Here is a 12,485-nt window from a genome sequence, read left to right on the forward strand (position 1 = left end):
TTTTTTAAAAGCATGACCTTGATTAAAGGGGTGTTTAAGAGTATGGTAGCGGATGTTTTTTAATGTGTTTTTTCACTCAGAAATGTATTAAAATAAAAAAATTATTTTTAACATCAATACATCAAAATAATTTTAAAATATTAAAAAATAAAAAAATAATCAAAATTTAGAAAAACACCAAACAACCCCTAATTGTTGCTCGGAAAATGATCATTACTTGAACTACAACTAGGGCTGGACCTAGAGGTGTTCATGGTCCAGTTCAGTCCGGTTTTAATTCAAAAATTCAACTGAACTGGAAAATAGTAGTCCTTATTAATATAACCCGGACCGAATTGAGAACTGGTTCAAACTAAACCGGTTTTGTTCGATTCGGGTTGGTTTTTTAGCATAAAAAACCAGAAAAACTAGACCATGGTTTTTGGATAAGCTAATCTTCATCACTGAGCTAAATTAAAGAAAAATTTAATGTCAAATATTAATCTGAGCTATTAATCACAACAACCACTTAGAAATTGAAGACCAGAAAAAGCAACCAGCAATCAAAGTCTTCAACATGGGGGCTGGGAAAGGGAAAGGGAAAGGGGAAGGGGTTGGGGCGGCTGGGAAAAGGGGAAGAGAAGAGGGGGGTGGTGGCTGGGAAGGGAGAAAGTGATTTAGGGTTAGGGATGGTTCTTTTTATACCTTTTGTTTTAACCGGTTCGGTTTGGTCCGGTTCAATCGGTTTAAGCTTTTTTAAATGGGAACCGAACTAGACCGAATAGTTTTTTTTAATTTTTAATTGGTTTTTTCTATCGATTCAGTTTTTCCATTAAATTTTTCTTGGTTTTTTTGATTAGTTGGTTTTTTTTTAATACTCCTAGCTGGACCTAAAAGAAGCTGGATGGGGGGGTTAATTTTCGTTCTTAATTTTTAAAATTCTTCAAAAATAAAATATTTTCTTTCTAGTTTTATAGTTTTTTTTTTATGTTGACACTCCTAATAAATTTTTTTTAATTACACCCCTAACTAGGGTCACTACTAAAATCAAAACGATCCTATATCTTTCATAATTTATGAATCAATTTTTTTTTATTTCTCAAAATAATTCCATTTTAGATTTTGAATGTCCCATGAAAGAGATCCTACGAACCAATTCGTGGTGGATAATTTTTTTGTCATGCTTTGTGGATTAATGTTATGGGCAAAGAATAATAATAATAATAATAATAAAAACCCAAATGGGCAACATCTCGTGGTCATAATCATATATATATATATATATATATATATATATATATATTTCAAGAACTACTGGGAAATAGAAAGGGAACAACCGTGTTGACTGAAAGTAATGGGCTACGAGGCCCACCAATCCACTAACTAGAAATATAGAAAGGGACCACAACCTATATCTACATGGAAGTTTCTCGTGGTTCAGTGTACTGAGCTTTCGTGGGCTATGTTTGTCAGGAATGGGCCTGATCTAGGGCTCATTAATCAAAATACACTTAAGTAGTGGAGCCCACACGGAATGATTTAGGGTCTACCTTTCATGAGTGTGTTTGTCTAGGCTTTCTGCTTTTATTTTCAGTGATGAGGTCCACCATTAAAAATAAAAAATACAGCAGCAAAAGCATTACGTTTTGTGCTGTGGAATGTTATATCACACATAGCAAACGTAAAAGCAAGGGTCCAGTTTGTTTGGCAGTTGTGGATATTTTTTAAATAATTTTTTATGTTAAAATATATATTAATGATATTTTCTTTATTTTTTAAAAATTATTTTTGATATTTGCACATCAAAACAATCCAAAACATACAAACCATATTAAATTTTAACAAAAAAAAAATTCAAATCTTTTAGAAATGCGGGTTGAACCGCGTTTCCAAACATGCTCTAAACACATAAGTGCAAAATGATGGAGATAGAATTAGTGCAAAATGATGGTGATAGATTTTAAATCAACAGTCAAGTGCTCTCCCCTCTTTCAAAAATTGTTTGTATCCGCGTTACAATTATGCTTTTTATATATTTTAAATTTTAAATTAATTTTTTTAGTATTTTTAGATTATTTTGATTTACTAATATTAAAAATAAATTTTAAAAAAATTATTTTAATACATTTCTAAACAAAAAATATTTTAAAAAACAATCATTATCATAATGTTTATCACTATTCAAGACAAGACATTCTAGTTCTCAATTATTTTTAAGGCTACCAAGAGTAAAGATAGCTTTGTAGACTTTTTTTTCTTGGTATAAAGAAATAATTTCTTGTAAAACAAGAAATCTCTCTTTTTATTTTTTTATTTTTTCAATTTATAAGTTATCAATTTCAATCTGATCGATCAATTTGATATAGAAACCAACCATTCAAATTCTAGGTTGGATCAGGTTTTTCATTAAACCAAATAATCTAATAATCCAGGCATTTTGGATGAATCATGTCCAGTCGAATCGAGTTTAACAACTATAAAAAACAAGAATAGGTTACTTCACACTTGAGGTTGTGGCCTAGCGGTCCTGACCGGGAATTCCCTGCCTCTGCACCCAGGTTCAAACCTTTATGTACAGGCTTGTCACTCCCGCGGTGTCTTACCCGTCTACTGGGCTTGCAGGGTGTTCAGTAGATCCGGGGATTAATCATGGTGTGTATAAGTTGACCCGAACACCTCGGGTTATCAAAAAATAAAAAATAAAAGGTTGCTTCTCTATTAAAATCTCTGGTACCAAAGAAATATGGGACCATTTCCGTTCATATTTTAATATTTATACAAATGTAAATCATAGATACTAACACCAAAATGACAATGGTAAAGAATCGTTGGTACTCTGCTAGCTATATCGATAGCTTTTCCCTCATCTGAAGAGACACCAGTGAACCTAAGTTTCAAAGAAAAATCAATTCTACCAGCACCTGAACACAATCACAGTAATAGCCCCAAGAGATATGACAGGAGATTAGCCATATACTCAAAAATATTAAAGCCTTATTAATTAATATAGCTGTATTTGAATGGACAGCCAAATATTGCTATCATATCTGCCTCTAGATCAATAAAGCAGCAAGGCTAACTTCATTTTGATCTCACTCTCAATCTGATAATGTGTTGAAAACAGAAAAAAAGGTGTTGTGGTCGCCTAAATAATGTGTTCCTAACTAAATAACCTTTTTGATTTTGATTTGTATAGTTCAATTCCTTAGAAATAATTAACCTGAGGTTTCTGGACATCAATATTTCTAATGGCTGTGGATCTAGACTTCCCATCTGCACATAAAGCATGTATGGTGCTCTTCGACTTGATCGCGGCAGATGGCTATTCTGTGTCCCAATTTGGAATGTTTGCAGTAGCTTCATTGACCATCTTTACAAGGGTAACCTGCAAAAATAATATGCAAAACGCAGAAGAACACGTCAAAATGAAGAGACTGAGTAGGAGTTATTTCTTTGTTATCTCTGGTGCATGAAATGGTGTTCCTGCTGACAGATTATAACTTCTAGTCAATTGAACTCCACAACATCTATGAGGGTAATAACTACATACATTCATGCTTCTATTTGCTGCAACAAGAATATGACTCAGACCCGTCAGAACCAGCTGATAGTGATCATGACAGCCAATAGGCTAAAAAGAAAGTAGGACAGTGGAAACCAGTTCAATAGGCAGCACCAGCAGCAAGAGGAACTAATGGATGGTCTAAAAAACTTCATAGTAAAAAATGTCCAGCCAGATTCATGCTCAAAAAAATTATTGATTTCCAGAAAACTTGATGGACATCAGTTCACATCCCACGGGACATGAAGTTGGGGTCAATGTCAGCTTTAAGTAAAGCAAGATAAGAGGACTTTAAAGCAAGAACAGAAAAGGACACAGCATGTAGGCAATCTTTCGTTCTAATCCTTCTCAATTTTCATGAGGCAAATTAAGAATTCTCAGTGTAAACATGAAACGGTACTGAAATTTGACAGAACCTGGGCGCTTGCAACTTGGCATCCTGTGTTACTTTGTAATCTACTTTTCCAATCCAAACCCACTAGAGGAAATAGAGCTAAAACACTGCAAAAATATCATAATATTGCCTAAAACATACCACACTTTCCGGAACCCCTCGAGGGGGCAAGGCGAGATTTCTTGGCATAGGTCCACCTAGATATGATCTTTTGTCGAACCGCCACTCTCCAATTTTTCCATATGTTAGCTCACCCTGAAGATTAAGTAGTGACCTCAGATAACTAAAAGGTTGATAAGAAAATACTGATAATGATGATGAAGAGGGTGAAAAAGATTAAAATAAAAGATGGTGGGATTCATAAATTTAAATGGAATACCAAGAATTTGCAGGCAAAAGGGCATAACTCGAAATTAAAATTATTCTTAAATATGATGTTATATAGTTTTACCTTCAAATTGTAGTCACATCCATAAGTATAATGAATGATAAAATTCTTCCCTGTTGCCAAATCCCATGGAGGCTGCAGGATGAACATTTCAGAGACTTACAAAAATAAACTTCGCATCTAAAATCCAACTGAAGCAACTAGAACAGGAAACCAACTTCAGCACAAAGAGCTACAGAAGGTCAAGATCGAACCTGCACCATAAAGTCTTTCCGAAGAATGTGCTGCACATCATGTAAAGCTGATGCCACAGCATATGCATACCTTAGTCCAGCAACCAAAACCGGGAGAGTGAAAAACTGGTTTTGGTTGAGAGTTAATACAAAGCACATAATGACTTGTACTGGGAACTTACATTTCTAGTACCCATCCAAAAGCTTTATCAGTCTCCTGGTCTCTTTTCATTTTCAAGGAGATATTCATCCACGTAGGAGCAATCTTTTCTAGCAATTCCTGAAGATCATAAAGTTCTGATAATCTCTCATTTTTCATCCAACAGAGAATATACCACTACCACAAAATGTATAGAGTTGTGACAACGAGTTCTACAAATTCACTTTCAACGTATGCAAGGATTGTAATATTGTTAACATTTAAACAGAAGGATGGAATATCAGCACAGGCATTGCAATAAATGATCGGTGCACAGTAGATTTCAGGCAAGTTTGATACCAAGAGACATGGTATCTCGAGAGTTCACACCTTCTTGATAATTACAGGAGAGTTGCCAATTGGATCAACGTTTGTCACAGGACCCTTCTCCTCCGGATAATACTTCCGTATGATGTTTTCGTGATCAGCAGGCTTGATATAGAAAAAAGGAAAAGCAGCTGGCAACCCTCCGCGTGCCAAATTTGGAAGGGGATTTATAAATACGTGATCAGGCTCTGCCATTAAAATATATCTGCACAGATTGAATTTCACCGCCATTAGGATATCATGCAGGCAAATGCATGTCAAGTAAAAATCACGAAAACTTAAAAGCTCACTCTTCCTCGATAGAAGCCTTTTCCAGCCACTGCACAAAGGCCCAGGGTCTATTTAGGACAACGTAACCCTGGTTTACAGAATGGAAAGCTATGTCACAACTACTGAAAATATAGATTTGTGTAAAAAGTGAAGAGTATCAAAATCAACACAAAAAAAATGAAAAGGTAGCACTCGCAAGAGAAGTAAGATGCAGAATGGTTCAATTCAAGATAAATACGTTATATACAAACAGATGATTTAATTTGACATCTCAATCTTTGACTTCCGACACCGAGTCAGTGAGCTTCATAGAGATTGAAATCAAGCCCTCGGATAAGATGAGCGAGGTAGTAAATTCATGTATAAGTTAATAACTGGTTGTTTCACTGCTAGAAATTATTCATAAAGAGAGCAGCCATGGAGACATTCATAAGACATGCTGAACGAGATATGATTCCTTGACAGGATTTGACGAAAACAAGTTCTCTGTGCTCAATCTTCTTCTGCTCCCTAACCATTGTACAAGTTCTGAATTACAAATGAATCATTTTTACAAGCAATTACACATGCTATGAACCATTAAAATTCCTTATGCCAAATACTTTGTTCATATTCTGCCTTCCATTAAATAGTGAACTCGTTGCTGTGCCGATGATCTGAATCAGTTCCAACAGGACAACTTGCACTTTACTTGAACATGCAGGCCAAATAACTCTCACTAAGGAAAAAATAAAAACACGCATTCAAATAAGCTCCCTTACATTCCTTTCCAAAAAACCAAATAATATATGTGTAGGTGTATATGTAGAGCTCCAGAATTTATAATCATCAACATGTCCCTAAAGGATATCTGACCTCATATTCTGAATTTGTACATGAGAATACCGCATGGCTAAGATGTTAGATTCTCAAGAACAAGATGAGATACGATAGAAGAAGCTAGAAGTAACTAACAACAAAAGATGCTGGCTCTATCCACAATGAAAAAGAAGAATGCAGGAAACTCACCTGATCAAGACCAGCTGGAAGAGGATCAACCACAGTTGTGGGGATCTCATCCATCAAGTTGTCAGGTTTTCCAGAGTGTAAAATCCGTGTAAAGCCTCCCATCTCCGACCCGGGCAGGTCTTTCTTCTTCTTATACCAGTAGTACATAATGCGACACTGCCATTTGCTGTAAGGAGCATCAGTTGCTGTTAGGGCAACATGGAAGGGCATTTTGGCATTCTTTGCTTTCTTCACGTCTTCAGGCATTTCAGTGACTGGATCCAAAAATATCTGACCATCCGAATCGTCATGTGACCATTTCCCGACAGATCTATAATGCATTATCATGGCAACCAAATTATATGTGGCAAAGAAAAAGCCAATAGTCAATAGAATCAGAACTGACAGCGAAGCCCGTCCCATCGTCTTTCTCCCAGTTATCAATAACGAACCAAACCAATATCCCAGATTCTCCGAAGCAGTAATAAATCCAAGTCTAAACACCTACACTTTTCATTTCACCACAGGATTTATATTTTGAAACTAAATTACACAACACAACTTTACATTCCCTCTTAGGAGAAAATCTAAACAAATTCAATCCCTAGCAGTTACCTGCACAAGAATTAGCACAGAATATCAGTTTAAATTATGACCAAGTTAAGGATGCAACTTACAGGGATTGCAACTAATCACCAACACATTCGAATTACTTATTGCATACATCAGATCAAATATGTTCACCACTGAAATCTTAGTGCAACCAGCAAGTTTACAACCTAATGTGGCTTCAAATTCAGAGCAAAATTGCAATCAAATACAATTGATCAAAGAAAATTCCGTAAAAGATTAAGAAATTTCTAAGTTGAGATATTGGGACCGAAACAAAAAAGAGCAGATGATCTCATCGAATTCATTCCATAAACATATCAAAATCCTCCAGTGCAACACTTGAACGCAAATTAACTCTGTTTTCCACCAGAAAACAACTTTCCAACAACAATATTTAGAGAAAACCTACAAAAACTTAACTCTCGACAGCAACGTCGATGATCACAGAGAGCTAAAATCAACCTAGTCATGCTAAATCAAGCCAAAAGATTCAAAGCAGGCCAGAGACACAAAATCAACCGAACCACACACAGTAATAATTCCTTTGAAAGAAAATGATTAAAGGGTCGTCCAATTCCTAGCCAAAACGAACAAAATCATCAAAATTAAATCCAGGTAAACAAATTCTGAACTGGGGATTTGAATTGCACCTCAAGAAGCCAAATGGGCACCAAAAAACAAAGAAAAAACAGAAGAACACATCACAGACAATGAAAAAACAGAAAGCAGAAACAAGGTTTATTAAAGCAAGATAAGTACGTTAAAGAAACGATTAAAAAACAAATAAAGATAAAGAACCCAAGAAGGTATCTTGTAGCTGAATAAAGCGTAAAGCAGAGATACTTGCTAACCAATCATTATTATAATTCTCATGAAAAGACAAACAATCTATCTGACAACTCACGAGTGGATCGTGATGTAATGTCCACGGACAATGATGAAGAGACCAGACAGAGAGTAACGTACGATCTAGCTAGATTTAACAGAGAGATTCGTTGCTAATGTGAGAGACGTGTGGTTTCTTGTTTTCAGTATCTGTTGTGTCTTTTTCTTGCAGTGAAATAGCTGCAGCAGCAGCAGCTTTTATACATATATGGCAGCAAAAAAATTAATTAATTAATTAATTATACACACAAAAATAAAAAAAAGGATTGATAACGAATGTCATTCAGAGTCAGGTGATAATGCGGTCTAAAATATTTTTAAAAAATTACTTTTTATTGAAAAATATATAAAAATAATTTTTTAAAGTTTTTTTTTAATTTGAATCTAATAAATATTAATTTAATATTTTCTCAGGTAAAAAATAAATTAAAAGATATTTTAAAAAACAGATTTAACACTCCATTAATGCAATATCTATTCTTAGAAACATGAAAAGAAAATCATTTATTGGAGTAGGTAAATTCATTATATATATAAAATAGAAAATTAAAAAAAAATCAATTTTTTTATTATAACCTTATTAATCCTACCAGGAAAAACTTGTTTAAAATGGATTCTTAACTTAATTAAATATTTAAATTATTGTGATATTGTTATTAGACTAGTCTTATTCTTTCAAAAAAAAAGTGACATATTAGTTTTTATTTCTATTTCGAAGTAATTAACAAATTCATTGTATGTACACCAATTTTCTTGTATCGAAGTTCTCGTATCATATTTTCTTGAAATATATATATATATATATATAAAATAATAAATTTTCTTGGATACTAATTTCAATATTTGGACCTTTAAAAAAAGAAGTTTATCTCCTTAATTACTAAACCAATCTCATAAGGTTAATATCACAAAAAAGAAAAAGAAAAGATTAAACCAATATCATGGATAACTTAATTGAAATCCAAATGTTAAAGGATAAAATTTAAATATGTATTAATTAATATTCTAGGAAATTTATTTCTAAGAATAGTTTTATGGTGATTTTTTATATTTTCAAAACAAATAATATGAAAAAAAAACATGTTTTTTTTTCATGTACAGTGGAATAGAAATAACAATAACTGCATCCCCTAATAAAGAGGCAGTCAGGCAGCCCCTGGTGTCCGTTAAAAAAACGCCCCCGTTTCTGGAAAAGAAGAATCCCAGATCTTCAGCCAGTACTATCTCTTGTGGCGTGTTTCGCCCAGTAGCAAACATGTGCATGAGCTTCCCTGAAAATATGCTAATTTAATTATTTAGTTGATGGTTTAGTAATAAGATATTAGAATAAAGGGGTTTGCTCTTATTATTATTTCAAATTTAAATCTTGAGATTGTTAATATAATGATTATTAAAGGTTTATATAGTCGTTAATTTCAAGGTCTGTGGGATTAGTCGAGATACGCGCAAACTAACCCGAATACCCACGTTAATAATATATATAAAAAAAAACTAATTTAAGAGGTTTTGTTTTATTTTTTAATAAACATATGTCACAAGCGGGCCATTTCACTTTATAGTTTTCACATGTGAAATAAAATGAAGTTATATTTTTTAGTTGATATATATTAAGAAAATTAAGAGAAAAAATCCTTTCATGATTGGTTTTTACCTGTTTTTCTAGGATATACTCTTTAATTTGAAAAAGGTATTTACTCGCCATTATTCTAAGTAAAATGGAGATTCTTGTAGTTTTTTTACTGAATATTGTATTATCAGAGAAACGCATCAACCAAATTAAACAATTGTCCTTATATTTATGATAATTTTTTAAAATAAATTTTGTGATAGATATCATCTAACTTTGAATAAATTTTAGTTAAAAAGTACAGATATCTTTATTAAATTACTGACATGGTTGTTTATTTTTTTGGTTATGGACAGGAAATTTCCGAGTCAATCAAAACTAATTTTATATCCCATGGTGTTATAATCAAACCATCTTAATTAAACTAACATATTCATAAGAAATTAATAAACCCAGCTTAGCTCGACGAATTTATCCGAAAAATCTATAATTTTGAGTCTGGCATGGAATATGTTTGACATTGCAATGTCAGTATTTTTCAAAATATTTTTCACTCGAACTAAACAAAAAATACATTTAATTGAAAAAATTTATGTTGGTAACGATAAACAAAAGATACATTTAATTGAAAAAACTTATATTTATGAAAACAAATCAAAACAACTATATTTCAAGGGTTAATGGCAGCATTTAAGAATTTCTTAAGAGCTATATAGCTTTTTTTCATGTTTAAAATAATTAAGGTTCCCAAGAGCATAGCTCGGACATGCATACTTAATCTTGACAAAAACTGGGAAACATGTTTTTTGTCGAGGTGAAGATCGAAGCAGTGGATTGGCATTGGAAGAAGTAATAAACCCAAGATTTATGGAAGGTGGTGTGTCTATGGAGAGGCAAATGATAAAAAAAGTTGTTGACGAAAGACATTTGAAAGGGAATTAATTGAGTTAAAGAAATGGCAGCTCACATGGTAGGGTACTTGACAATTAAGATTATGTCACTGATTGTGAAGCCTCCTTTTAAAAAAAAATATAAGGACTCTCTTCAATAATAGAATATTATATTTTTAAAATCCAACTAAAAAATTGATTTAAGATAAAAACTGGGTTATTGGCTGAAAGGAATTTAGATTAATTTAAAAAAAAAAACAAATCAAAATGATGTTATTTCAATTAAAAAAATTAAAAAACAAGTCAATTGATTAATGATCGGATCAAGCTCCGGTATACTGATTCACTAAGTCAACCTGAGTTTTTGTTAGAGAATAATATAAATCATATCTTGATACCTTACCTAACAGTTTAAGCTATTGGGTTGAGATGGTTCTTTGATATGGTATCAGAGTCTTGATGACCAAGCAGTCACGAGTTCAAATCTCATTATCCTCATTTATTTGATTTTACTTGAGATGGTGTGTTAAAGAATAATATGTATCATATCTTGGTACCTTACCTAACAGTTTAAGTTATTAGATTGAGATAGTTATTTGACAGTTTTTTACCAAGTTAGTCAGGTTTTTTTTATATATATTTTTTTTATCCTGAATCGATCTAAGTTTCTAGTTGGCCAGATCTTAAATCAATTTGTCAATTCATTGGATCATACCAAGTTTTAAACCAATAATATAAGTAGAAATAAAAAGTTAAAAATACGGTAGTACAAATTAAAAGTATGGTTGAGGTATTTGGCATGGAGATATCTTAGATATCCTATGCATAACAATTTTAGATGCTAAATATATTTGTGCATGTTTTGTCAAAATAATAATAATAATAATAATAATAAACGTAAAGATATTTGAGAATTTCCTCCAAAGCTAAGAATATGATACCTTTCTAAAATAAGAGAAATCGCATTTCTCGGTAGGAGGGAATGTTTTTTTTTTTTTTGGAATTTAATGATGCCCTAATTTTTTTTTATATGAATTAAGATGCATTTATTTTTATTTTAAATAGACTAAGATGCCTTCACATTTACCAATACCAACACAATTACTTAACACTTTAACCCATAGTCTTAAATATAATCAGTATATTATATAATATATTGTGCTGACAGATTCCCTTCTACAATATCATGTTGACTAACTGGTTCTAGATGTAAATAATATATATTTTTTATGTTTTTATATCCATAATTATTTACAAAAAAAAATCATATCAACAAATTATATATTTTAAATCATATTTCCATAAACACACTTAAGAAACTGCATACCAAACGCTGCCCTAATATATATGTCAACGAGTCGATGATTTTTAAGACTAAAAGGATTGAATTATAATACAGTACAAATTTAGTAAATTATTATTATTATTTATTTCCTTAATGAGTTAGTGTGCTCCTGACCTCATGGCCTACATCATGGAACTTGGCTTGCGTGGTTGATTTTTTCAATAATTAAAGCCAATTTTCCAGGTCATATATAGCAAGACTTTTTGGATAGTTTGGGATTAAGTATTTTTCAGAATTTGAGGGATTTAGTGCAATTAAATAATTGAAAAATAATTTTTCAATGGCAGTATTGTTTTCTCTTTTATTTTGTTAGTAACTATTCATAAATACTGAGTCTCCAATACTTGAAAAACCGATGTTAATGTTGAGATTGTAGAAATGCAGAATTAGATTTAACCTAATAATTTCAATATCATCATAATTAAAGATATTAACCCGGTTAAACTCGAACAAATCAATATTATTTTCTTTTAAATAATAAAATGATATTATTTTTAATAAAAATAATTAATTTATATTAACCTAGTGATTCGCAAATTGATCTGGTGACTCAATAATTTAAATTATTTTTATATTGAATATCAGGTCGATAAGCATGTATTAATCTACTATATCTAAGTTCATTTTATAGATAGACCTTGCATATAAAAATTACAAAGAAAAAAGAATTTTATTTTATATGATTTGAACTAATAATCAAGAGAAAAACATGCTTTATTTGCTATCAAGCACCCTATCCAATTCAGTGAAAGATTATGTACACCATGACCAATATAGATCAACATTATTTGATTGATGGAAGATCTCATAATGTATTTTAAATATTAGAATTTTAAATTCAACCTTT

The 12,485-nt window shown here is 31.9% G+C and overlaps 1 protein-coding gene across 3 annotated transcripts; it reads right to left on the reverse strand.

Moving 5' to 3' along the window:
- Window positions 1-2,953: 2,953 nt before the first annotated feature.
- Window positions 2,954-7,996, reverse strand: LOC133694557 (hydroxyproline O-arabinosyltransferase RDN2-like). 3 transcript variants are annotated; one of them, XM_062116111.1, is made up of 9 exons: window positions 7,856-7,996; window positions 6,361-6,954; window positions 5,373-5,440; window positions 5,086-5,287; window positions 4,739-4,836; window positions 4,578-4,647; window positions 4,387-4,458; window positions 4,077-4,190; window positions 2,954-3,364 (listed from the first exon to the last, which is right to left on the reverse strand). In XM_062116111.1, the coding sequence occupies exons 2-9, from the start codon at window positions 6,760-6,762 to the stop codon at window positions 3,302-3,304; spliced, it is 1,089 nt and encodes a 362-aa protein (XP_061972095.1). In that variant the 5' UTR covers window positions 6,763-6,954; window positions 7,856-7,996; the 3' UTR covers window positions 2,954-3,301. The 3 variants fall into 3 exon arrangements, with proteins under 3 accessions (XP_061972095.1, XP_061972111.1, XP_061972103.1); XM_062116127.1 differs by having other exon boundaries at window positions 7,918-7,994; XM_062116119.1 differs by lacking the exon at window positions 7,856-7,996 and adding an exon at window positions 7,602-7,770.
- Between the last annotated feature and the right edge of the window lie 4,489 nt (window positions 7,997-12,485).

Source organism: Populus nigra, chromosome 1 (assembly GCF_951802175.1).
Source record: "Populus nigra chromosome 1, ddPopNigr1.1, whole genome shotgun sequence".
NCBI lineage: Eukaryota > Viridiplantae > Streptophyta > Magnoliopsida > Malpighiales > Salicaceae > Populus > Populus nigra.

What these genes read in the sequence shown, in the direction of transcription:
- LOC133694557 (XM_062116111.1), bottom strand. Translation starts at nt 6,762, where the DNA reads ATGGGACGGGCTTCGCTGTCAGTTCTGATTCTATTGACTATTGGCTTT. An exon ending in TTCCAGCTGGTCTTGATCAG is followed by an intron (nt 5,441 to 6,360) that starts GTGAGTTTCCTG and finishes TCTGTAAACCAG; the next exon opens with GGTTACGTTGTCCTAAATAG. An exon ending in GGAAAGACTTTATGGTGCAG is followed by an intron (nt 4,459 to 4,577) that starts GTTCGATCTTGA and finishes TTCATCCTGCAG; the next exon opens with CCTCCATGGGATTTGGCAAC.